This window comes from Oncorhynchus keta, chromosome 28 (genome assembly GCF_023373465.1).
Source record: "Oncorhynchus keta strain PuntledgeMale-10-30-2019 chromosome 28, Oket_V2, whole genome shotgun sequence".
NCBI classification, from domain to species: domain Eukaryota; kingdom Metazoa; phylum Chordata; class Actinopteri; order Salmoniformes; family Salmonidae; genus Oncorhynchus; species Oncorhynchus keta.
In genome coordinates this window covers 70,783,271-70,809,477 of record NC_068448.1, presented here as the reverse complement: position 1 = coordinate 70,809,477, position 26,207 = coordinate 70,783,271, and the positions used below count along the sequence as shown (strand labels likewise).

At 45.5% G+C, this 26,207-nt stretch overlaps 1 protein-coding gene across 2 annotated transcripts in view; it reads right to left on the bottom strand.

The window, feature by feature from the left end:
* Positions 1 to 26,207, bottom strand: part of LOC118361762 (melanoma receptor tyrosine-protein kinase-like) — a 57,347-nt gene that overhangs the window by 16,774 nt on the left and 14,366 nt on the right. Inside the window, exons 2-9 of one of the 2 annotated variants that reach the window (XM_052483773.1) lie at positions 21,328 to 21,600; positions 4,829 to 4,980; positions 4,187 to 4,394; positions 2,379 to 2,513; positions 1,756 to 1,824; positions 1,442 to 1,560; positions 1,118 to 1,259; positions 666 to 782 (exon numbers count right to left, since the gene is read on the bottom strand). In XM_052483773.1, coding sequence (XP_052339733.1) covers positions 666 to 782; positions 1,118 to 1,259; positions 1,442 to 1,560; positions 1,756 to 1,824; positions 2,379 to 2,513; positions 4,187 to 4,394; positions 4,829 to 4,909 — 871 coding nt within the window. In that variant the 5' untranslated portion in view covers positions 4,910 to 4,980; positions 21,328 to 21,600. The remainder of the gene's footprint in view (positions 1 to 665; positions 783 to 1,117; positions 1,260 to 1,441; positions 1,561 to 1,755; positions 1,825 to 2,378; positions 2,514 to 4,186; positions 4,395 to 4,828; positions 4,981 to 21,327; positions 21,601 to 26,207) is intronic. The other variant, XM_035741959.2, reaches the window with a different exon arrangement.

The window sequence follows — 26,207 nt, the reverse complement described above, 5'->3', positions numbered from 1 at the left end:
AGATTTCCATCTTGCTGTGTAATGTTAATGTCCAATGGCCGATGAGCACCGATACGTTTTATCTATAATTTCTCTTCATTATTTCTCTTCATATCACGAGGATTGAAAAGGATTTGCCAGTAGATTGTCGACTTGATTCATGATGATGACTGCAAGCTTGCTAGCTAAGATCCAATAAAAGCTACTGTAGATACAACGTGACTTGACGTCATTCTATCTGTGGCCAATGACCTTGAGCCTTCTTGGATGGGCACTTCTAATGTAATTCTATTGTAGCACCCAAGGGGCTTGAATTTTCAAGCTCAAGCCGTAGATTTCGCAGGGATGTAGTGTCACCATGAGTGACAGAACACTTAGCCAATCACACCGCAACTAGAGAACATTATCAACCCCTACGCTCCGTATTATCCGCTGGCTGCCCCACCACCACCACCACAGACAAAGCATTGAGCTAGGCTAAAACACCTTTATTTTGAAGCTGCCTTACTCAAGAAAGCAAAAAAGAGACCAAGTTTGTATGCGGCTTTATTAACTCAATTAAGTTTTTACAATGTTTGCAAACTCATATTTATGCCAAAATAACATGCAAAACAGGCAACACTTCTTTAGCTAAACAGATGGGCCTCAAAACTGCCCAGTTTGACTCGTCGCCACTCCCCCTTTACCTTTTGGACAGATTCCGTCACACTTCTTGCACCTCCTGACACCATTCTCCTCCACCTCGTGTGTGTTGCCACTGCATGTTCGGACACACGCCCCGTGGTCCGTCACCACATAGTTATCTGCAAGAAACAACCAATCACAGGACAGGTCACCCAAAGACACCTTCACCACTCCAACCAATTATAGGCAAAAGTCTCTTCACCATGTAGGTACAGTGACATTTTCTAGATAACTGGGCTGTATTAAGTGAGGTGAAACGTTCTGAAAATTGCAGAAAGGAAAGTAACAAATCTAGCACAATTTACAATTCTACCTGACAGACTGTTCTACCTGACAGACAAGCATCTGTTCTTTACATTTCTATCTGGCCGAGTAACATTGCACCTTTCTGAGCAGACCCCTGAGTGCATCTGTAGTATCCATCTGTATGATTCATGATTAATATTGGCCTTACGTGGGCAGGTCTTCACACAAGTGGCCCCGAACGTGTACTTGGCGTTAGGGTTGGAAGCCAGCTGGTGGGTGTTGGGATTGTAGATCATGGTAGGAGGGCAGGCATCCTTACATGTGCCATCATCTTGGAAGTCTCTGCAGGCCTTTGAATACAAGAATGAAAGACTAGGATCACAATTAGTGTGCAATATTGTCAACCATATCTGTTTTCTAATGTGGAGCAGCCCAGGAGTGGGTTGTCTACCTGTTGTCTTTTAGATGTATTTCCTATGTGATTATAACTTTTGCAGATGATAAATTAATTGGAGTCAGAAGACTCCCTCACCAGACACTCTGTAGGCCTAGGGCCGGTGCACCCTGCAGCACAGTGTTCGTTACAGCAGTCACTGGGTTTAGGACCCCTACACCTTCCAGAGCACTGCTCTGCACACTTCAGCTTGGTAACTGAGGATAGACAGAGAGATGAAGACAGAGAGATAAGGACCAGTCAACAGAACACACCCTTCACTGAGACCAAGGGTCTGTGGGAGAAAATGAACAAAATACTTTCAACATCAACAAAATAATGAGAAATAGCATGTGAGGTTTTTGTGTGACTACTCTCGTGCTAATTTCAAGTAGAGAAGAGTGTATCCTTACATGTTTGACAGTTCTCTGGTCCTGGTGTCCAGCATGATCCATTGTAGCATCCAGGGTCACACTTGCCACCTGTCAGGTGTGAAAAACACTGCTTAACTTCTGAATGATCTCATTTATAGAAAACTATTATTAACCAGGTAGTTTGGATCCTGGAAGCTGATTGAATGAAACTGCATTTCAGCCATGTGTATATCAGACAATATACCATGGGTATGATGCACAAACACTTGTTTACTGTTCTATTTATGTTGGTAACCAGTTTATAATAGCAATAAGGCACCTCGGGGTTGTGATATATGGCCAATATACCACGGCTAAGGGCTGTGTCCAGGCACTCAGCGTTGCGTCGTGACTAAGAACAGCCCTTAGCCATGATATATTGGCCATATACCACACTCCATTGGGCCTTATTGCTCAAGTGTAACACATGGCAAAACCTGTCCATGCAAACCCGAAATCTGTATCATATGGAATAATCATAGTAGTTGTGTAACATACTGTACATCCATTACAGAAGCTTCAAATGAAAAACAACAACCCAAAATTATTCCACTGAACACAACTGAGAAAATGATTAATTACTTTACAACGTTTTTGTTTTTAAATGAAGCTAGCATACTTACAGTAACGGCCATAGCTCTCCAGTTTGAAATCCATACTGGGGTTGCCGGCCTTGTTTACCATGTCCCACCATTGGATGGTCTCCACATTACACAACAAAGGATTGTGGGCAATTTTCACCCCTCCCTTGAGAATGTCTGTGCAAAATAGAAGGACAGATCCAGTGCCTTCAGAAAGTATTCATACCCTTTGATTTATTCCACATTTTGTTGTGTTACAGCCTGAATTTAAAACAGATTTTTTTGTCTCACCCATCTACACACAATACCCCATAACAACAAAGTGAAAACATTTTTCTTCAATTTATTTCAAATGAAATACAGAAATATCTCATTTTAATAAGTATTCACACCCCTGAATTAACACTTTCTAGAAACACCTTTGGCAGTGATTACAGCTGTGAGTCTTTCTGGGCAAGACTCTAAGAGCTTTCCACATCTGGATTGTGCAATGTTTGGCCATTATTCTTTAAAACATTCTTCAAGCTCTGTCAAATTAGTTGTTGATCATTGCTACACATCCATTTTCAAGTCTTGCCATAGATGTCGATGTAGAGTCAATATTGTAACTCGGCCTCTCAGGAACATTCACTGTCTTCTTGGTAAGCAATCCAAATGTAGATTTGGCCTTGTGGTTTAGGTTATGGTCCTGATGAAAGGTTAATTTGTCTCCCAGTGTCTGGTGGAAAGTTTTCCTCTAAGAGTTTGCCTGTGCTTAGCTCCATTTTGTTGTTGTTTTTTATCCTGAAAAACTCCCTTAACGATTACAAGCATACCCATAACATGATGCAGCCAGCACTATTCTTGAAAATACGGAAAGTGATACTCAGTAATGTGTTGTATTGGATTTGCCCCAAACATAACACTTTGTACTAAGGACAAAAAGTTTTTCTCAGTATTACTTTAGTGCCTTGTTGCAAACAGGATGTATGTTTTGGAATATTTGTATTCTGTACAGGCTTCCTTTTCATCCTGTCAATTAGGTTAGTATTGTGAAGTAACTACAATGTTGTTGATCCATCATCAGTTTTCTCCTATCACATGAAACTATAACTGTTTTAAAGTCATCATTGGCCTCATGGTGAAATCCCTGAGCAGTTTCCTTCCTCTCCGGCAACTTAGAAGAGAAAAGAGGCTTGTAATCTTTGTAGTTACTGGATGTATTGATACACCATCCAAAATGTCATTAATAACCACCATGGTCAAAGGGATATTCAATGTCTGCTATTTTTACCCACCTACCAATAGGCGCCCTTCTTTGCGAGACATTGAACAACATCCCTGGTCTTTGTGGTTGAATCTGTGGTTGAAATTTACTGCTCGACTTTGGGACTGCTTGATGTGTGGAGTAACGTGTTATGACACTGGGTGTCAAGTAAAGTGTTACCAATAATTGTATGTGTGTGGTACAGAGATGAGGTAGTCATTCAAAAATCATGTTAAATGCAACTTATTATATGACATGTTAAGCACCTTTTTACTCCTGGACTTATTTAGGTTTGTCATAACAAAGGTGTTGGTTGAATACTTATTGACAGCTTTTCATTTTTTTGCCAGTGACAAAAAATCTACTTTAGATTCCGGCTGTCACACAGCAAAATGTGGGAAAAGTCATGACTGTGAATACTTTCTGAAGGCACTTGAGCTATATTTTTATATAGACCCAAAAGTTCTAACTCCACGCTAAATCACGCGCACCTCAAATACTTCAAAGTACTTTAAATAACATGATATAATGTATTTGACCCTCTCAGATGTGGACAGAATCCTGGATACATTCACTGAAGTGGACCCCCTAGTCACCCACTAACCTGTCAGTCCTCTCAGCATCAGCTCCCTCAGGCCCCGTGTGTAGTTAAGGGTCACAGAGGAGTGGTTCTTCTCGTAGTTGGACATGACAGCCAGGGCATACTTGTTGTCGTAGAGGGAGTGTCCTCGGATCAGACGCAGGTTCTCCAGTGGGATGATGGCTGCCTTGTTGACGGCGATCAGAACATAGCCTCCAACCTCCTGAATGGACTGGAGGGCAAAACACCATAGAAATAATGAAAAGAATTGCTAACAGGATGTTCCAGTTTGGTCTAGTAGTATTGCAGCCATCCCCAGAATACATGTTGCCCCTGAAGGTAATGCCAGGTTTGCAATACCATCATTGTTCAGTTGGTGTTAGTAAAGGCACAAAGGAGAGAAATGCTTTATTCTGACCATTACATTGACATTGTATTCATTTAGCAGACTCTTATCCGGAGTTATTTACAGCCAGTGCATTCAACTAGGAGCAAGATGCCATGGCACGAAAGGGACTGAAATGGCTGATACACAATTTCCTCTCGTCATTTTAGATCTGCGAGGTGGAGAGGAGCTAGGACATAGGAATGGTGGAAGGGAAGCCACTGCAAACAATGTGTTATAATTGATCCCTCCATCTCCTCACCTTGAGGAAGGAGACTCACCTTGAGGAAGGAGAGGTCGTGGTAGTCCTGGATGTAGGTAAGCTCTAGGTTCTCCAGGACCACGGTACAGTTGCTGTACATCCTCACCAGGTTGTTGTAGTGGTCGTCTACAGTCCCCAGCAGCGTCAGCCTGTTGCTGATCCCCTGACACACTGAAACCACAGGACGACACAGCTAAAGGGAAAATGTGTTTCACAATGACAGTTTAGTTGCTCATAGTTTACATCCAATTTTGTCTTGAATGTTGGCTGTATGAGTGAGTAATTTACATAATGAACGAAACAGAGTTTCACTTCTGGATGAGAGACATCATTCAGTGGGAATAGCACATTCCAAACAGGTTCCCACTGAACATTAACATAGAAACCCAACCTACTGTGGGCATAGTTAATCGTGTTGAGGTGCAGGTGATTGACTGTCAGCTCTGATATACACTGAGTGTACAAAACATTCATCTACAAGGCGTTGAAAGCGTTCCACAGGGATGCTGGCCCATGTTGACTCCAATGTTTCCCACAGTTGTGTCAAGTTGGATGGATGTCCTTTGGGTGGTGGACCATTCTTGATACAAACGGGAAACTGCTGAGCGTAAAAACCCCAGCAGCGTTGCAGTTCTTGACACAAACTGGTGTGCCTGGCACCTACTCCCATACCCTGTTCAAAGGCACTTAAATCTTTTGTCTTTTCCATTCACCCTCTGAGTGGCACACATACATAGTCCATGTCTCAATTGTCTCAAGGATAAAAAATCCTTCTTTAACCTGTCTCCTCCCCTTCATCTACACTGATTGAAGTGGATTTAAGTGACATCAATAACCTATCATAGTTTTCACCTGGATTCACCTGGTCAGTTTATGTAATGGAAAGAGCAGGTGTCCTTAATGTTTTGTACGCTCAGTGTAAGTGAGATATGAACATCTCCACAACAGGTTGGACAGGTTCTGAGGAGATGAAAGGTTGACACATCATTAACCTTTACACAGCTGCAGGCTACACAACAACCAAGGGGAAATGTTCACCAATCCATAGGTCTCTCAGATAGTAGTGTGTTTTGGGGAGTGGTTGTCGCTGGTACGTAGAGTTAGGCAGCATGTACTAGGATATCATGACACACACGTACATACACAGACACACACAGATACACACACACACACACACACACACACGCACAGTTTTAGAGGCAGATGCTGTAGTCAGCGGGAGGTGAAGCAGCAGGTTAGGGAATAGCCAGTTCCTGTGTAATTTATCTTGGGATAAGACAACAGGGCTCACAGCATGATCATGGGGATGTAGCCAAACAAATAATTTAATAAGTCTGATATACTTGTGGTTCATATTAGCTGTTTACGCAGCTTGTGAGAAAGTTTTTCAGTGAGTCATGATGTGGTTTGCGGTAGAAAGGCAAGTTTTTCTTCAAGAAACTGCTTTTAACTTAAACAATTACAAGCTCATAGGCTTTAAACAAACATTATAACATTATAAGTTAAATCGTAGACCATCTTCACTTCTTGACTAAATCAACACACAAGTGTGTATGTATGGCTCCCTCACTCTAACCCCTAAGTACCCCCCTACTGTTCCAGTACACCCCCCCTTTCTGTGACAGTAACCTCCCCTTCCTGTTCCAGTATCCCTCCCCCTACTGTTCCAGTACCCCCATTTCTGTTCTAGTATCCCTCTCCCTATTGTTCCAGTACCCCTCCCCCTACTGTTCCAGTATCCCTCCACCTACTGTTCCACTATCCCCTACTGTTCCAGTATCCATTCCCCTACTGTTCCAGTATCCCTCCCCCTAATGTTCCAGTATCCCTCACCCCTCCTGTTCCAATATCCCTCCCCCTACTGTTCCAATATCCCTCACCCCTACTGTTCCAATATCCCTCCCCCTACTGTTCCAGTATCCCTCCCCCTACTGTTCCTATATCCCTCCCCCTACTGTTCCAGTATCCCTCCCCCTACTGTTCCAATATCCCTCACCCCTACTGTTCCTATATCCCTCACCCCTACTGTTCCAATATCCCTCACCCCTACTGTTCCAGTATCCCCTCCTGTTCCAATATCCCTCCCCCTACTGTTCCAATATCCATCCCCCTACTGTTCCAGTATCCCTCCCCCTACTGTTCCAGTATCCCCTACTGTTCCAATATCCCTCCCCCTACTGTTCCAGTATCCCCTACTGTTCCAATATCCATTCCCCTATTGTTCCAGTATCCATTCCCCTACTGTTCCAGTAACCATTCCCCTACTGTTCCAGTATCCCTCCCCCTACTGTTCCAGTATCCATTCGCCTACTGTTCCAGTATCCATTCCCGTACTGTTCCAGTATCTCTCCCCCTACTGTTCCAGTATCCCTCCCCCTACTCTTCCAGTATCCATTCCCCTACTGTTCCAATATCCATTCCCCTACTGTTCCAGTATCCCTCCCCCTACTGTTCCAGTATCCATTCCCTACTGTTCCAGTATCCCTCCACCTACTGTTCCAGTATCCCTCCACCTACTGTTCCAGTATCCCCTACTGTTCCAATATCCATTCCCCTACTGTTCCAGTATCCCTCCCCTACTGTTCCAATATCCCCCCTCCTACTGGTCAAGTATCCCTCACCCCTACTGGTCCAGTATCCATTCCCCTACTGTTCCAGTATCCATTCCCCTACTGTTCCAGTATCTCTCCCCCTACTGTTCCAGTATCCCTCCCCCTACTCTTCCAGTATCCATTCCCCTACTGTTCCAATATCCATTCCCCTACTGTTCCAGTATCCCTCCCCCTACTGTTCCAGTATCCATTCCTTACTGTTCCAGTATCCCTCCACCTACTATTCCAGTATCCCCTACTGTTCCAGTATCCCCTACTGTTCCAATATCCATTCCCCTACTGTTCCAGTATCCCTCCCCTACTGTTCCAATATCCCCCCTCCTACTGGTCTAGTATCCCTCACCCCTACTGGTCCAGTATCCAATCCCCTACTGTTCCAGTATCCATTCCCCTACTGTTCCAGTATCCCTCCCCCTACTGTTCCAGTATCCATTCCCCTACTGTTCCAGTATCCATTCCCCTATTGTTCCAGTATCCATTCCCCTATTGTTCCACTATCCATTCCCCTACTGTTCCAGTATCCCAGTCCACCTACTGTTCCAGTATCCCTCCCCCTACTGTTCCAGTATCCCTCCCTATACTGTTCCAGTATCCATTCCCCTGCTGTTCCAGTATCCATTCCCCTGCTGTTCCAGTATCCTTCCCCCTACTGTTCCAGTATCCATTCCCCTACTGTTCCAGTATCCCCTACTGTTCCAGTATCCCTCACCCCTACTGTTCCAGTATCCATTCCCCTCCTGTTCCAATATCCTTCCCCCTACTGTTCCAGTATCCCCTACTGTTCCAATATCCCTCCCCCTACTGTTCCAGTATCCCCTACTGTTCCAATATCCATTCCCCTATTGTTCCAGTATCCATTCCCCTACTGTTCCAGTAACCATTCCCCTACTGTTCCAGTATCCTCCCCTACTGTTCCAGTATCCATTCGCCTACTGTTCCAGTATCCATTCCCCTACTGTTCCAGTATCTCTCCCCTACTGTTCCAGTATCCCTCCCCTACTCTTCCAGTATCCATTCCCCTACTGTTCCAATATCCATTCCCCTACTGTTCCAGTATCCCTCCCCTACTGTTCCAGTATCCATTTCCTACTGTTCCAGTATCCCTCCACCTACTGTTCCAGTATCCCTCCACCTACTGTTCCAGTATCCCCTACTGTTCCAATATCCATTCCCTACTGTTCCAGTATCCCTCCCCTACTGTTCCAATATCCCCTCCTACTGGTCAGTATCCATTCACCCCTACTGTTCCAGTATCCATTCCCCTACTGTTCCAGTATCTCTCCCCTACTGTTCCAGTATCCCTCCCCTACTCTTCCAGTATCCATTCCCCTACTGTTCCAATATCCATTCTCCTACTGTTCCAGTATCCTCCCCTACCGTTCCAGTATCCATTCCATTACTGTTCCAGTATCCCTCCACCTACTGTTCCAGAATCCCTCCCCTACTGTTCCAATATCCCTCCCTCCTACGGTTCTAGTATCCCTCAACCCTACTGGTCCAGTATCCCTCCTACCCTACTGTTCCAGTATCCCTTCCTATACTGTTCCAGTATCCATTCCCATACTGTTCCAGTATCCCCCAATACTGTTCCAGTATCCATTCCCCTACTGTTCCAGTATCCCCTACTGTTCCAGTATCCTCACCCCTACTGTTCCAGTATCCCTCACCCCTACTGTTCCAATATCCTCCCCTACTGTTCCAGTATCCATTCCCTACTGTTCCAATATCCATTCCCCTACTGTTCCAGTATCCATTCCCCTACTGTTCCAGTATCCATTCCCCTATTGTTCCAGTATCCATTCCACTAATGTTCCAGTATCCATTCCCCTACTGTTCCAGTATCCATTCCCCTACTGTTCCAGTATCCATTCCCCTACTGTTCCAATATCCATTCCCCTACTGTTCCAGTATCCATTCCCCTATTGTTCCAGTATCCATTCCCCTACTGTTCCAGTATCCATTCCCCTACTGTTCCAGTATCCATTCCCCTATTGTTCCAGTATCCATTCCACTAATGTTCCAGTATCCATTCCCTACTGTTCCAGTATCCATTCCCCTACTGTTCCAGTATCCATTCCCCTACTGTTCCAATATCCATTCCCCTACTGTTCCAGTATCCATTCCCTATTGTTCCAGTATCCATTCCCTACTGTTCCAGTATCCATTCCCTATTGTTCCAGTATCCATTCCCTATTGTTCCAGTATCCATTCCCCTACTGTTCCAATATCCATTCCCCTACTGTTCCAGTATCCATTCCCCTAATGTTCCAGTATCCATTCCCCTACTGTTCCAGTATCCATTCCCCTCCTGTTCCAATATCCCTCCCCCTACTGTTCCAATATCCATTCCCCTACTGTTCCAGTATCCATTCCCCTACTGTTCCAGTATCCCTCCCCCTACTGTTCCAGTATCCCTCCACCTACTGTTCCAGAATCCCTCCCCTACTGTTCCAGTATCCCTCCCCCTACTGGTCCAGTATCCCTCCCCCTACTGTTCCAGTATCCCTTCCTATACTGTTCCAGTATCCATTCCCATACTGTTCCAGTATCCCCCCCAATACTGTTCCAGTATCCATTCCCCTACTGTTCCAGTATCCCCTACTGTTCCAGTATCCCTCACCCCTACTGTTCCAATATCCATCCCCCTACTGTTCCAGTATCCATTCCCCTACTGTTCCAGTATCCATTCCCCTATTGTTCCAGTATCCATTCCCCTACTGTTCCAATATCCATTCCCCTACTGTTCCAGTATCCATTCCCCTATTGTTCCAGTATCCATTCCCCTACTGTTCCAGTATCCATTCCCCTACTGTTCCAGTATCCATTCCCCTATTGTTCCAGTATCCATTCCCCTAATGTTCCAGTATCCATTCCCCTACTGTTCCAGTATCCATTCCCCTACTGTTCCAGTATCCATTCCCCTACTGTTCCAATATCCATTCCCCTACTGTTCCAGTATCCATTCCCCTATTGTTCCAGTATCCATTCCCCTACTGTTCCAGTATCCATTCCCTATTGTTCCAGTATCCATTCCCTATTGTTCCAGTATCCATTCCCCTACTGTTCCAATATCCATTCCCCTACTGTTCCAGTATCCATTCCCTAATGTTCCAGTATCCATTCCCTACTGTTCCAGTATCCATTCCCCTCCTGTTTCAATATCCCTCCCTACTGTTCCAATATCCATTCCCCTACTGTTCCAGTATCCATTCCCCTACTGTTCCAGTATCCATTCCCCTACTGTTCCAGTATCCTCCACCTACTGTTCCAGAATCCTCCCCTACTGTTCCAGTATCCTCCCTACTGGTCCAGTATCCCTCCCCTACTGTTCCAGTATCCCTTCCTATACTGTTCCAGTATCCATTCCCCTACTGTTCCAGTATCCATTCCCTACTGTTCCAGTATCCATTCCCCCCCTACTGTTCCAGTATCCCCTACTGTTCCAGTATCCCCATCACCCCTACTGTTCCAGTATCCCTCCCCCTACTGTTCCAATATCCTCCCCTACTGTTCCAGTATCCATTCCCCTACTGTTCCAGTATCCATTCCCCTACTGTTCCAGTATATTCCCTACTGTTCCAATATCCATTCCCTACTGTTCCAGTATCCATTCCCCTATTGTTCCAGTATCCATTCCACTAATGTTCCAGTATCCATTCCCCTACTGTTCCAGTATCCTCCCTACTGTTCCAGTATCCATTCCCCTACTGTTCCAGTATCCATTCCCCTACTGTTCCAGTATCCCCCCCTACTGTTCCAGTATCCATTCCCCTACTGTTCCAGTATCCCCTACTGTTCCAGTATCCCTCACCCCTACTGTTCCAGTATCCATTCCCCTATTGTTCCAATATCCTCCCCTACTGTTCCAGTATCCCCTACTGTTCCAATATCCATCCCCTACTGTTCCAGTATCCCCCCTACTGTTCCAATATCCATTCCCCTATTGTTCCAGTATCCATTCCCTACTGTTCCAGTATCCATTCCCTACTGTTCCAGTATCCATTCCCCTACTGTTCCAGTATCCATTCCCTACTGTTCCAGTATCCATTCCCCTACTGTTCCAGTATCCATTCCCCTACTGTTCCAGTATCCCTCCCCTACTGTTCCAGTATCCATTCCCCTACTGTTCCAATATCCATTCCCCTACTGTTCCAGTATCCATTCCCCTACTGTTCCAGTATCCATTCCCCTACTGTTCCAGTATCCATTCTCCCACCTACTGTTCCAGTATCCCTCCACCTACTGTTCCAGTATCCATTCCCTACTGTTCCAATATCCATTCCCCTACTGTTCCAGTATCCCTCCCCTACTGTTCCAATATCCCCCTCCTACTGTTCGAGTATCCATCACCCCTACTGTTCCAGTATCCATTCCCCTACTGTTCCAGTATCCATTCCCCTACTGTTCCAGTATCCCTCCCCTACTCTTCCAGTATCCATTCCCCTACTGTTCCAATATCCATTCTCCTACTGTTCCAGTATCCTCCCCCTACCGTTCCAGTATCCATTCCATTACTGTTCCAGTATCCCTCCACCTACTGTTCCAGAATCCCTCCCCTACTGTTCCAATATCCCTCCCAGTCCTACTGTTCCAGTATCCCCAACCCTACTGGTCCAGTATCCCTCCCCTACTGTTCCAGTATCCCTTCCTATACTGTTCCAGTATCCATTCCCATACTGTTCCAGTATCCCCCCTACTGTTCCAGTATCCATTCCCTACTGTTCCAGTATCCCCTACTGTTCCAGTATCCTCACCCTACTGTTCCAGTATCCATTCCCCTACTGTTCCAGTATCCATCCCCTACTGTTCCAGTATCCATTCCCCTACTGTTCCAGTATCCATTCCCTACTGTTCCAGTATCCATTCCCCTACTGTTCCAGTATCCATTCCCCTATTGTTCCAGTATCCATTCCACTAATGTTCCAGTATCCATTCCCTACTGTTCCAGTATCCATTCCCCTACTGTTCCAGTATCCATTCCCCTACTGTTCCAATATCCATTCCCCTACTGTTCCAGTATCCATTCCCCTATTGTTCCAGTATCCATTCCCTACTGTTCCAGTATCCATTCCCCTACTGTTCCAGTATCCATTCCCCTATTGTTCCAGTATCCATTCCACTAATGTTCCAGTATCCATTCCCCTACTGTTCCAGTATCCATTCCCCTACTGTTCCAGTATCCATTCCCCTACTGTTCCAATATCCATTCCCCTACTGTTCCAGTATCCATTCCCTATTGTTCCAGTATCCATTCCCTACTGTTCCAGTATCCATTCCCCTATTGTTCCAGTATCCATTCCCCTATTGTTCCAGTATCCATTCCCCTACTGTTCCAATATCCATTCCCCTACTGTTCCAGTATCCATTCCCCTAATGTTCCAGTATCCATTCCCCTACTGTTCCAGTATCCATTCCCTCCTGTTCCAATATCCCTCCCCTACTGTTCCAATATCCATTCCCCTACTGTTCCAGTATCCATTCCCCTACTGTTCCAGTATCCCTCCCCTACTGTTCCAGTATCCTCCCCTACTGTTCCAGTATCCCTCCCCTACTGTTCCAGTATCCATTCCCCCTACTCCAGTATCTCCCCCTACTGTTCCAGTATCCCTCCCCTACTGTTCCAGTATCCTACTCCTATACTGTTCCAGTATCCATTCCCCTACTGTTCCAGTATCCTCCCTACTGTTCCAGTATCCATTCCCAATATCCATTCCCCTACTGTTCCAGTATCCCCTACTGTTCCAGTATCCTCACCCCTACTGTTCCAGTATCCTCACCCCTACTGTTCCAGTATCCCCTTCTCCCCTACTGTTCCAGTATCCATTCCCTACTGTTCCAGTATCCATTCCCTACTGTTCCAGTATCCATTCCCCTACTGTTCCAGTATCCATTCCCCTACTGTTCCAGTATCCATTCCCCTATTGTTCCAGTATCCATTCCCCTACTGTTCCAGTATCCATTCCCCTACTGTTCCAGTATCCATTCCCTATTGTTCCAGTATCCATTCCACTACTGTTCCAGTATCCATTCCCCTACTGTTCCAGTATCCATTCCCCTACTGTTCCAGTATCCATTCCCCTACTGTTCCAATATCCATTCCCCCCTACTGTTCCAGTATCCATTCCCCTATTGTTCCAGTATCCATTCCCTACTGTTCCAGTATCCATTCCCCTATTGTTCCAGTATCCATTCCCCTATTGTTCCAGTATCCATTCCCTACTGTTCCAGTATATCCATTCCCCTACTGTTCCAGTATCCATTCCCCTAATGTTCCAGTATCCATTCCCTACTACTGTTCCAGTATCCATTCCCTCCTGTTTCAATATCCTCCCCTACTGTTCCAATATCCATTCCCCTACTGTTCCAGTATCCATTCCCCTACTGTTCCAGTATCCCTCCCCTACTGTTCCAGTATCCCTCCACCTACCCCTGTTCCAGATCCATCCCCTACTGTTCCAGTATCCCTCCCCCTACTGGTCCAGTATCCCTCCCCCTACTGTTCCAGTATCCCTTCCTATACTGTTCCAGTATCCATTCCCATACTGTTCCAGTATCCCCCCCAATACTGTTCCAGTATCCATTCCCCTACTGTTCCAGTATCCCCTACTGTTCCAGTATCCTCACCCCTACTGTTCCAGTATCCATTCACCCCTACTGTTCCAGTATCCATTCCCCTACTGTTCCAGTATCCATTCCCCTATTGTTCCAGTATCCATTCCCTATTGTTCCAGTATCCATTCCCCTACTGTTCCAATATCCATTCCCCTACTGTTCCAGTATCCATTCCCCTATTGTTCCAGTATCCATTCCACTAATGTTCCAGTATCCATTCCCCTACTGTTCCAGTATCCATTCCCCTACTGTTCCAGTATCCATTCCCCTACTGTTCCAATATCCATTCCCCTACTGTTCCAGTATCCATTCCCCTTGTTCCAGTATCCATTCCCCTACTGTTCCAGTATCCATTCCCCTACTGTTCCAGTATCCATTCCCTATTGTTCCAATATCCATTCCCCTATTGTTCCAGTATCCATTCCACTAACGTTCCAGTATCCATTCCCCTACTGTTCCAGTATCCATTCCCCCCCTACTGTTCCAGTATCCATTCCCTACTGTTCCAATATCCATTCCCCTACTGTTCCAGTATCCATTCCCCTACTGTTCCAGTATCCATTCCCCTACTGTTCCAGTATCCATTCCCTATTGTTCCAGTATCCATTCCCTATTGTTCCAGTATCCATTCCCCTACTGTTCCAATATCCATTCCCCTACTGTTCCAGTATCCATTCCCCTAATGTTCCAGTATCCATTCCCCTACTGTTCCAGTATCCATTCCCCTCCTGTTCCAATATCACTCCCCCTACTGTTCCAATATCCATTCCCCTACTGTTCCAGTATCCATTCCCCTACTGTTCCAGTATCCCTCCCCCTACTGTTCCAGTATCCATTCCCCTACTGTTCCAGTATCCCTCCCCCTACTGTTCCATTATCCATTCCCCTACTGTTCCAGTATCCCTCCCCCTACTGTTCCAGTATCAATTCCCCTACTGTTCCAGTATCAATTCCCCTACTGTTCCAGTATCCCTCCCTCCTACTGGTCTAGTATCCCTCACCCCTACTGGTCCAGTATCCATTCCCCTACTGTTCCAGTATCCCTCCCCCTACTGTTCCATTATCCATTCCCCTACTGTTCCAGTATCCCTCCCCCTACTGTTCCAGTATCATTCCCCTACTGTTCCAGTATCAATTCCCCAACTGTTCCAGTATCCCTCCCCCTACTGTTCCAATATCCATTCCCCTACTGTTCCAGTATCCATTCCCCTACTGTTCCAGTATCCATTGCCCTACTGTTCCAGTATCCCTCCCCTACTGTTCCAATATCCCTCCCCCCTACTGGTCCAGTATCCATTCCCCTACTGTTCCAGTATCCATTCCCCTACTGTTCCAGTATCTCTCCCCCTACTGTTCCAGTATCCCTCCCCCTACTCTTCCAGTATCCATTCCCCTACTGTTCCAATATCCATTCCCCTACTGTTCCAGTATCCCTCCCCCTACTGTTCCAGTATCCATTCCTTACTGATCCAGTATCCCTCCACCTACTATTCCAGTATCCCCTACTGTTCCAGTATCCCCTACTGTTCCAATATCCATTCCCCTACTGTTCCAGTATCCCTCCCCTACTGTTCCAATATCCCCCCTCCTACTGGTCTAGTATCCCTCACCCCTACTGGTCCAGTATCCAATCCCCTACTGTTCCAGTATCCATTCCCCTACTGTTCCAGTATCCCTCCCCCTACTGTTCCAGTATCCAGTCCCCTACTGTTCCAGTATCCATTCCCCTATTGTTCCAGTATCCATTCCCCTATTGTTCCACTATCCATTCCCCTACTGTTCCAGTATCCCTCCACCTACTGTTCCAGTATCCCTCCCCTACTGTTCCAATATCCCTCCCTCCTACGGGTTTAGTATCCCTCAACCCTCCTGGTCCAGTATCCCTCCCCCTACTGTTCCAGTATCCCTCCCTATACTGTTCCAGTATCCATTCCCCTGCTGTTCCAGTATCCATTCCCCTGCTGTTCCAGTATCCCTCCCCCTACTGTTCCAGTATCCATTCCCCTACTGTTCCAGTATCCCCTACTGTTCCAGTATCCCTCACCCCTACTGTTCCAGTATCCATTCCCCTCCTGTTCCAATATCCCTCCCCCTACTGTTCCAGTATCCCCTACTGTTCCAATATCCCTCCCCCTACTGTTCCAGTATCCCCTACTGTTCCAATATCCATTCCCCTATTGTTCCAGTATCCATTCCCCTACTGTTCCAGTAACCATTCCCCTACTGTTCCAGTATCCCTCCCCCTACTGTTCCAGTATCCATTCGCCTACTGTTCCAGTATCCATTCCCCTACTGTTCCAGTATCTCTCCCCCTACTGTTCCAGTATCCCTCCCCCTACTCTTCCAGTATCCATTCCCCTACTGTTCCAATATCCATTCCCCTACTGTTCCAGTATCCCTCCCCCTACTGTTCCAGTATCCATTTCCTACTGTTCCAGTATCCCTCCACCTACTGTTCCAGTATCCCTCCACCTACTGTTCCAGTATCCCCTACTGTTCAAATATCCATTCCCCTACTGTTCCAGTATCCCTCCCCTACTGTTCCAATATCCCCCCTCCTACTGGTCGAGTATCCCTCACCCCTACTGTTCCAGTATCCATTCCCCTACTGTTCCAGTATCTCTCCCCCTACTGTTCCAGTATCCCTCCCCCTACTCTTCCAGTATCCATTCCCCTACTGTTCCAATATCCATTCCCCTACTGTTCCAGTATCCCTCCCCCTACTGTTCCAGTATCCATTCCTTACTGTTCCAGTATCCCTCCACCTACTATTCCAGTATCCCCTACTGTTCCAGTATCCCCTACTGTTCCAATATCCATTCCCCTACTGTTCCAGTATCCCTCCCCTACTGTTCCAATATCCCCCCTCCTACTGGTCTAGTATCCCTCACCCCTACTGGTCCAGTATCCAATCCCCTACTGTTCCAGTATCCATTCCCCTACTGTTCCAGTATCCATTCCCCTACTGTTCCAGTATCCCTCCCCCTACTGTTCCAGTATCCATTCCCCTACTGTTCCAGTATCCATTCCCCTATTGTTCCAGTATCCATTCCCCTATTGTTCCACTATCCATTCCCCTACTGTTCCAGTATCCCTCCACCTACTGTTCCAGTATCCCTCCCCTACTGTTCCAATATCCCTCCCTCCTACGGGTTTAGTATCCATCAACCCTCCTGGTCCAGTATCCCTCCCCCTACTGTTCCAGTATCCCTCCCTATACTGTTCCAGTATACATTCCCCTGCTGTTCCAGTATCCATTCCCCTGCTGTTCCAGTATCCCTCCCCCTACTGTTCCAGTATCCATTCCCCTACTGTTCCAGTATCCCCTACTGTTCCAGTATCCCTCACCCCTACTGTTCCAGTATCCATTCCCCCCCTGTTCCAATATCCCTCCCACTACTGTTCCAGTATCCCCTCCTGTTCCAATATCCCTCCCCCTCTGTTCCAATATCCATTCCCCTATTGTTCCAGTATCCATTCCCCTATTGTTCCAGTATCCTTCCCCTAATGTTCCAATATCCCTCCCGCTACGGTTCCAATATCCCTCCCTCCTACGGGTCTAGTATCCCTCAACCCTACTGGTCCAGTATCCCTCCCCCTACTGTTCCAGTATCCCTTCCTATACTGTTCCAGTATCCATTCCCATACTGTTCCAAGATCCCTCCCCCTACTCTTCCATTGTCCATTCCCCTACTGTTCCAGTATCCCCTACTGTTCCAATATCCATTCCCCTACTGTTCCAGTATCCATTCCCCTACTGTTCCAGTATCCATTCCCCTACCGTTCCAGTATCCATTCCATTACTGTTCCAGTATCCCTCCACCTACTGTTCCAGAATCCCTCCCCTACTGTTCCAATATCCCTCCCTCCTACGGGTCTAGTATCCCTCAACCCTACTGATCCAGTATCCCTCCCCCTACTGTTCCAGTATCCCTTCCTATACTGTTCCAGTATCCATTCCCATACTGTTCCAGTATCCCCCCCAATACTGTTCCAGTATCCATTCCCCTACTGTTCCAGTATCCCCTACTGTTCCAGTATCCCTCACCCCTACTGTTCCAGTATCCCTCACCCCTACTGTTCCAATATCCCTCCCCCTACTGTTCCAGTATCCATTCCCCTACTGTTCCAATATCCATTCCCCTACTGTTCCAGTATCCATTCCCCTACTGTTCCAGTATCCATTCCCCTATTGTTCCAGTATCCATTCCACTAATGTTCCAGTATCCATTCCCCTACTGTTCCAGTATCCATTCCCCTACTGTTCCAGTATCCATTCCCCTACTGTTCCAATATCCATTCCCCTACTGTTCCAGTATCCATTCCCCTATTGTTCCAGTATCCATTCCCCTACTGTTCCAGTATCCATTCCCCTACTGTTCCAGTATCCATTCCCCTATTGTTCCAGTATCCATTCCACTAATGTTCCAGTATCCATTCCCCTACTGTTCCAGTATCCATTCCCCTACTGTTCCAGTATCCATTCCCCTACTGTTCCAATATCCATTCCCCTACTGTTCCAGTATCCATTCCCCTATTGTTCCAGTATCCATTCCCCTACTGTTCCAGTATCCATTCCCCTATTGTTCCAGTATCCATTCCCCTATTGTTCCAGTATCCATTCCCCTACTGTTCCAATATCCATTCCCCTACTGTTCCAGTATCCATTCCCCTAATGTTCCAGTATCCATTCCCCTACTGTTCCAGTATCCATTCCCCTCCTGTTCCAATATCCCTCCCCCTACTGTTCCAATATCCATTCCCCTACTGTTCCAGTATCCATTCCCCTACTGTTCCAGTATCCCTCCCCCTACTGTTCCAGTATCCCTCCACCTACTGTTCCAGAATCCCTCCCCTACTGTTCCAATATCCCTCCCTCCTACGGGTCTAGTATCCCTCAACCCTACTGGTCCAGTATCCCTCCCCCTACTGTTCCAGTATCCCTTCCTATACTGTTCCAGTATCCATTCCCATACTGTTCCAGTATCCCCCCCAATACTGTTCCAGTATCCATTCCCCTACTGTTCCAGTATCCCCTACTGTTCCAGTATCCCTCACCCCTACTGTTCCAGTATCCCTCACCCCTACTGTTCCAATATCCCTCCCCCTACTGTTCCAGTATCCATTCCCCTACTGTTCCAGTATCCATTCCCCTATTGTTCCAGTATCCATTCCCCTACTGTTCCAATATCCATTCCCCTACTGTTCCAGTATCCATTCCCCTATTGTTCCAGTATCCATTCCACTAATGTTCCAGTATCCATTCCCCTACTGTTCCAGTATCCATTCCCCTACTGTTCCAGTATCCATTCCCCTACTGTTCCAATATCCATTCCCCTACTGTTCCAGTATCCATTCCCCTATTGTTCCAGTATCCATTCCCCTACTGTTCCAGTATCCATTCCCCTACTGTTCCAGTATCCATTCCCCTATTGTTCCAATATCCATTCCCCTATTGTTCCAGTATCCATTCCACTAATGTTCCAGTATCCATTCCCCTACTGTTCCAGTATCCATTCCCCTACTGTTCCAGTATCCATTCCCCTACTGTTCCAATATCCATTCCCCTACTGTTCCAGTATCCATTCCCCTATTGTTCCAGTATCCATTCCCCTACTGTTCCAGTATCCATTCCCCTATTGTTCCAGTATCCATTCCCCTATTGTTCCAGTATCCATTCCCCTACTGTTCCAATATCCATTCCCCTACTGTTCCAGTATCCATTCCCCTAATGTTCCAGTATCCATTCCCCTACTGTTCCAGTATCCATTCCCCTACTGTTTCAGTATCCATTCCCCTCCTGTTCCAATATCCCTCCCCCTACTGTTCCAATATCCATTCCCCTACTGTTCCAGTATCCATTCCCCTACTGTTCCAGTATCCCTCCCCCTACTGTTCCAGTATCCATTCCCCTACTGTTCCAGTATCCCTCCCCCTACTGTTCCAGTATCCATTCCCCTACTGTTCCAGTATCCCTCCCCCTACTGTTCCAGTATCAATTCCCCTACTGTTCCAGTATCAATTCCCCTACTGTTCCAGTATCCCTCCCCCTACTGTTCCAATATCCATTCCCCTACTGTTCCAGTATCCATTCCCCTACTGTTCCAGTATCCATTGCCCTACTGTTCCAGTATCCCTCCCCTACTGTTCCAATATCCCTCCCTCCTACTGGTCTAGTATCCCTCACCCCTACTGGTCCAGTATCCATTCCCCTACTGTTCCAGTATCCCTCCCCCTACTGTTCCAGTATCCCTCCTGGAGGGACACTGGCGATCTTATATGCTCATATTTGAATCAAATTGGGAAGTATTCAAGAACACCAGTATGCTGGTTTCTTCTTTTTCAAACATGCACAAAGTAGGTGTGCAAGGGCTATTTTTTTCAATGACTGTAGTTCACAGTAGACTATTAGAGCAATTCGTTAAAAACCTTAAGTGAAAGAGATGGGGCATGAGAAGATAAATTAGACTGCTAATATGACTTTGGATTCCAGTGATGTAAAGCGTGCTATCCTCTCTGGTTTAGCTCTCTATGATCCTCCTGCTTTGTTTCTGAAGAACAGGTTTTAGTTGATTGTTTGACTTGGAAAGCCTCCACTACAAGGCCATGCCAGACTGCATAGGAAGAAGTTCCTGTGTGTGTTGTACTGGGTGGGGTCTATGTGAGAGAGATTTTGCAATCTCAATCGTTTTATTTCTTCTGTACACCCACCGTACGAGTTTATTTAGCTGACATTGCAAGTTCAATGTTTGCTGTATGAGGCATTGCAGTTAATTTGTCTTAGCTGGAAATATAGAACATTTACATTTACATTTAAGTCATTTAGCAGACGCTCTTATCCAGAGCGACCTAAAGTTTATATTCAATTTCCAAATATGATATGTTACAGGTTACAGCTGGATGACTCTGAAAGGCCAAATTAGACACTAGAATAGTTTCGAGAGTGAGCAAGTTTCCTTCTGTCCAAGTGCTATGGGACCCATCACATACAGTGCCTACAGAATATCTACACCCCCTTGAACTGTTTAACATTTGGTGCGTTAAAAAGTGGGATTGAAATAGATTTAATTGTAATTTTTGGTCATTGATCTACACAAAATACTGTAAAAGTGTATACAGTACCAGTCAAAAGTTTGGACACACCTACTCATTAAAGTTTTTTTTCCTTTATTTTTTTACTATTTTCTACATTGTAGAATTATAGTGAAGACATCAAAACTGTGAAAAAACACATATGGATTCATGTAGTAACCAAAAAAGTGTTAAACAAATCTAAATATATTTGATATTTTACGTTCTTCAAAGTAGCCACCCTATGCCTTGATGACAGCTTTGTACACTCTTAGCAATCTCTCAACCAGCTTCATGTGGAATGCTTTTCCAATAGTCTTGAAGGAGTTCCCACACGTTGAGCACTTTTTGGCTGCTTTTTCTTCACTCTGCGGTCCAACTCATCCCAAACCATCTCAATTGGGTTGAGGTCGAGTGATTGTGGAGGCCAGGTCATCTGATGCAGCACTCCAGCACTCTCCTTACACAGCCTGGAAGTGGATTTTGGATCATTGTCCTGTTGAAAAACAGATGAGAGTCTCACTAAGAGCAAAGAAAGCTGAGGATGGATCAACAAAATATTCCAAAATATGCATATGTACAGTACGCAACAAGACAGTTTAAATCTACGTGAAAATCTATGGCAAGACCTGGAAACTGTTGTCTCGGCCTGATCCCCAACACCTTGACAGAGCTTGAAGAATTTTTAAAAGAATAATGGGCAAATATTGCACAGTAAAGGTGGGCAAAGCTCTTATGAGATGTAGCCAAGAAGACTCACAGCTGTAATCGCTGCCAAAGGTGATTCGAACATGTATTGACTCAGGGGGGTGAATACTTATCTTAACAAGGTATATTAGGTGTATTATCTTTAAAAATATATACTTTTTCTTCCACTTTGACCAAGGTATTTTGTGTAGATCGTTGACAAAAAAAGTTTGAATCCCACTTTGTAACACTATACAATGTGAAGAGTGGGGGGTGGGGTGTAGACTGTAGACTGTATATTCACTGCCAGAAGAAGTCCTCTGTGTGAGAATATATGTTGCAAAGTAAGGCTGCAAAACATTGGAAGCCAAATATTTGTCTATATATTTCTACTTGAATAGCCTCAATAGAAATCTGAGCAACAGTTGACTGTCATACAAGTTCTGTGCTACTATGGGTATAGCAGAGTGGGAACCAAGACAAACTATAAGTCATACTTTCCATTCGTATACAGTCCACAGATGACCTCTCTCCTCCTCCAGAGTTCTCCTCTGCCCACTCCTGTGCTCCTGCCTCTCCCCTCCCTCCTCACAGAGAAGTGTGGAATTTCCTGAGTCTGTGCCATGTATCATCTGCGCAATGGTAGAGCGGGAGGGATGAGGGGAAGGAGGAGTGAGAGGACACTGATGGACACTCTCTCTTGCAGAAACACGTAGTCGCACTCATTCAATTCACACAGAAAATGGGTTGGCCTGCCCACTCACCACTGATGTCTCTTTAAACAGTCTCTCAGACTGCTGGCTGAAGGAGGGAGGAGAAAGAAGGAAAGTAATATCCCTTCCTGTTTCATTCATTGCTCCTGCTGAAAATGTCCTATCTTGCTGAATTTCCCACAGTCCTGCTGTCTAAATGGCTAAGGGCATCTTGAACATCTCTTATTTTATTTTTTTATGTAAGTACAAACAACAAAGCAACAATGATAGACAAATAAACAGACACAACACAAAAACAACACCACCACCGTACTTGATACATACCACAACATGCCCACACTTGTGGCATGTTTCAAGCTAAGGGCATCTTAACTGAAGTGTTCCAATTGACAATAAGTCTGAGTAGCACATGCATATCGCAACTGTGAATCGGGCCCTAAGAGAATGACAGTAGGTCATTGACGATAACACTTCTTCTTGTGTTGTACCATGAACCTGGTGGTTGGATAGCTTTGGTGGTCCTAACTTAAAGATGCAAGTAGGCTGTCTATTACAGTAACAGTGGTCATAGTGTATGATACAGTCTGCCCTTCAGCTCCACGTTGTTAAGTCTATTCTCATATCCTCCAGCTTTTTTTTATATTTATATTTTATTTTTAACTAGGCAAGTCAGTTAAAGAACTAATTATTATTTTGGGGAACAGTGGGTTAACTGCCTTGTTCAGGGGCAGGCAGAGCAACGGATTTTTATTTTGTCAGCTTGGGATTCGATCCCAGTAACCTTTTGGTTACTCGCCCAACACTCTAACTACTAGGCTACCTGCCACCCCAGTTGGCTGGGGCTGCCTTACTGCACCAAACTATCTCATTTAATAATAGCGAAAGCTTGACCCCATCTCCTGCCACAGTATCCCCCAAATGCAATCTAATAAAAATAGCCTCAATTGCCATGCTGCGACTCTGGACTGCCTGCCTTAAGAATTACATTAAGAGTCTAAAATGTGTACCTACTGACTTACAGCACTAGTGAAGGTCTAATCGGCATCCACCGAATTACGTTAATAATAATGGCCTAATCTGTCGAGTGAATTTAATTCCGACCTGGGTTCAAATCAAGCAAATCTTTCGAATACTTTAGCTGAGCTTGATTGAGCTTGCCTGGTGCAAAGGGACCAATGGAATAGTCTTATCCGCAGAGGGCCGGTATGGCTGCAGGCTTTCGCTCTAGTCAAAGCAGTAACACACCTGATACAACAAATCTGTTAATTAGTTTTCAAGAAAGTGAATTAGCTGAATCAGCTGTGTGACTGTTTGGTTGGAGCAAAAGCATGCTCCACCCTGGCCTGAGTGCATGTACTTGCCTATCTGAATGTTTGAACCTAAAAAAATGATACCTGAGCAGCAGGATCTGACTGAACAAGCCGTTTCCCCTGCGGTTTCCCTCACATTCTTTAGTGGCATGGATTTCTACATTCACTTTTACAGTTATAGATGACTAGACATTGCATCATTTCACATCATACAGACCATAACATCAGTGTGTAGGTCTAGGCCAATCTGAGTCAATAAATGCTATGTTGACTTAACAGAGTGGGCATTAGAAATGGGGCAGATACACGACTTGCTCACCATAATCAGTGTTTACCTTCCCAAGGTTGGTTACAGAGAGATTTAAAAGACTCTTGATCATTTCCACTGTGAACCTGGATGACTGGTTATGGAGCAATTGCTGATGCAAATGTATGTGGTACTGAGGCGAATCCATTCTATTTCTGTTATACATTTATTGTAAGGAACGTGCATGATAGCCATTAGCCACCCCTCGTTGACTCAATAACACAGTTAAGGTGCATTCAATTCCTGCAAAATGATTGTTTTGTAACCCTGTTATAGTAACACCCGGTCCTTGGGGTGTTACTGACCATAACCGGTCAGGTTTTTTGGTATTTTATTAGGATTGTGAAAGCCACAGGACACGAAACATTACATAATACAGAACATTTATAGACAAGAACAGCTCCAGGGCAGAACTATATATATTTAAAAATGGTACACATAGCCTACATATCACTCAGGCTCCCGAGTGGTACAGCGGTCTAAGACACTGCATCTCAGTGCAAGAGGTGTCACTGCAGTCCTTGTTTTAAGTCCAGGCTGTATCACATCAGGCTGTGACTTGGAGTCCCCATAGGGAAGTGCACAATTGGCCCAGTGTCGTCTGGGCTAGGCTGTCATTGTAAATAACAATTTGTTCTTAACTGACTTGCCTAGTTAGATAACATACACACATACATACATACAAAATATCTAGGTCGAATAGGGGAGAGGTGTTGCTTTATCACATTTTTTAAACCAGGTTTGCTGTTCATTTGAGCAATATGAGATGGAATGGAGTTCCATGCAATAATGTCTCTATATAATACTGTAAGCTTTCTTGAATTTGTTCTGGATTTGGGGACTATGAGAAGACCCCTGGTGGCATGTCTGGTGGGGTAAGTGTGTGTGTTAGAGATGTGCATAAGTTGACTATGCAAACAATTTGGAATTTTCAACACATTAATGCTTTTTATAAAAAGAAGAAGTGCAGTCACTCTGTCCTACAGCTTCACTAGGTCTTTCTTTGAGGCACAGGACTTTACGGCCTGCAGGACTTGCTTTTTGGAGTGTGGTGTCAAAAAGCAGAGAACCAATTTATTACGGACAGACCTGTCCCCGTCTTTACAACCATTGAATCTAAACTCAGCAAAAAAAGAAATGTCCCTTTTTCAGGACCCTGTCTTTGAAAGATAAATCGTAAAAATCCAAATAAAGGGTTTAAACACTGTTTCCCATGCTTGTTCAAAGAACTATAAACAATTCATGGAACGGTTGTTAAGACACTAACAGCTTACAGACGGTAGGCAATTTAGGTCACAGTTATGAAAACTTCGGACACTAAAGAGGCCTTTCTACTGACTCTGAAAAACACAAAAAGAAAGATGATCAGGGTCCATGCTCATCTGCGTGAACGTGCCTTAGGCATGCTGCAAGGAAGCATGAGGACTTCAGATGTGGCCGGGCAATAGATTGCAATGTCCGTACTGTGTGATGCCTAAGACAGCGCTACAGGACGGACAGCTGATTATCCTCGCAGTGGCAGACCATGTGTAACAACACCTGCACAGGATCGGTACATCCGAACATTCCACCTGCGGGAAAGGTACAGGATGGCAACAACAACTGCTCGAGTTACACCAGGAACGCACAATCCCTCCATCAGTGCTCAGACTGTCCGCAATAGGCTGAGAGAGGCTGGACTGAGGCCTTTGTAGGCCTGTTGTAAGGCAGGTCCTCACCAGACATCACCGGCAACAACATCGCCTATGGGCACAAAACCCACCGTCGCTGGACCAGACAAGACTGGAAAAAAGTGCTCTTCACTGACGAGTGACGGTTTTGACTCAAAAAGGGTGATGGTCGGATTTCCGTTTATCGTTGAAGGAATGAGCGTTACACTGAGGCCTGTACTCTGGAGCAGGATCAATTTGGAGGTGGAGGGTCCGTCATGGTCTGGGGCAGAATCATGGTCTGGGGCAGAATCATGGTCTGGGGCAGAATTCTGTTTGTCACAGAATCATCGGACTGAGCTTGTTTTCATTGCAGGCAAATTCAACGCTGTGTGTTACAGGGAAGACATCCTCCTCCCTCATGTGTTACCCTTCCT